We start from the raw sequence: 910 nt of genomic DNA on the forward strand, positions 1-910 counted from the left end.
TGCAGATTTTCTAAAGTTGGTTATAGTGGATATAAAGGATATTAAAGATATTGAATCAAAACTTGTCATATATTAAGAAATAAAATACATTTTTATCTTGTCTTTTTAGTTCAGGAGGTAAATGCAAGAGGAAATGCAATTAATTTAGGGAGTGTTATATAATCCAGAAGGAGTGCTTCCTCCTACGCCTCCGCTTACTGCTCCAAATCCACTGCCTGCGCCAGCTCCACCCAATCCTCCGCTAACAGTTCCAAATCCACTACCTACGCCAGCTCCACCCAGTCCTCCGCCAACAGTACCGAAACCACTGCCTGCACCAGCTCCACCAAATCCTCCACTAACTGTTCCAAATCCACTTCCTCCTACTACACCACCCACTCCAAATCCGGCGCCCTCACTGCTATCACCTCCAGCGACTCCAATTACTTGTCCACCTGCTTCAGCGGCTGAGCCAAGAGCAGTATTGAGATCCACACCAATGGGTAGAGTTGGGTTCTCACCCTCTTCATAATTGACGAAGTAGATTTCAGGATCAGTTGGAGGATGGGCAGGTACTTCGATGACACGCTGAGTCTGTTCGTCCTGTTTGTTGAGTACATAGACGATGTTCTCTTGTCTTGGTGGTGGGATAACGATTGGTTCAGGTCCTTCTCCTTCTTCGGGAAGTCGCACGAACAGAATATTATGATCAACTCTTGGAGGAGGAACGCTTGGTGGAGGACCGATAGGTCCTTTTTGTTCAGGGACATCAAAGACAAACACTTTCCTGTTAACGACAGGTGTAACGCAAGACCCATCCACATGTCGAATTTGTCCTTCTCCACATGGTTCCAAGTTTCCAGCACCTACGCCGGAGATGCCAGTCCCCACTCCTTGGCCAAATCCACCAGAAACACCTCCTTGAGCTGCA

General features: G+C 47.0%; 1 protein-coding gene across 3 annotated transcripts in view; it reads right to left on the reverse strand.

Moving 5' to 3' along the window:
• LOC119586877 (pupal cuticle protein 36-like) overlaps positions 1 to 910 on the reverse strand; it is a 21939-nt gene that overhangs the window by 7373 nt on the left and 13656 nt on the right. The window contains exon 3 of one of the 3 annotated variants that reach the window (XM_037935611.1): positions 56 to 896. The exons of 1 other annotated variant lie outside the window; for it this stretch is intronic. In XM_037935611.1, the coding sequence (XP_037791539.1) occupies positions 145 to 896 (752 nt within the window). In that variant the 3' untranslated portion in view covers positions 56 to 144. Of the gene's footprint in view, positions 1 to 55 lie in introns of those variants that run through there. One more of the 3 variants, XM_037935612.1, reaches the window with a different exon arrangement.

The sequence above is a fragment of the Penaeus monodon genome, chromosome 22 (genome assembly GCF_015228065.2).
Source record: "Penaeus monodon isolate SGIC_2016 chromosome 22, NSTDA_Pmon_1, whole genome shotgun sequence".
In the NCBI taxonomy this organism is placed as follows: Eukaryota; Metazoa; Arthropoda; class Malacostraca; order Decapoda; family Penaeidae; genus Penaeus; species Penaeus monodon.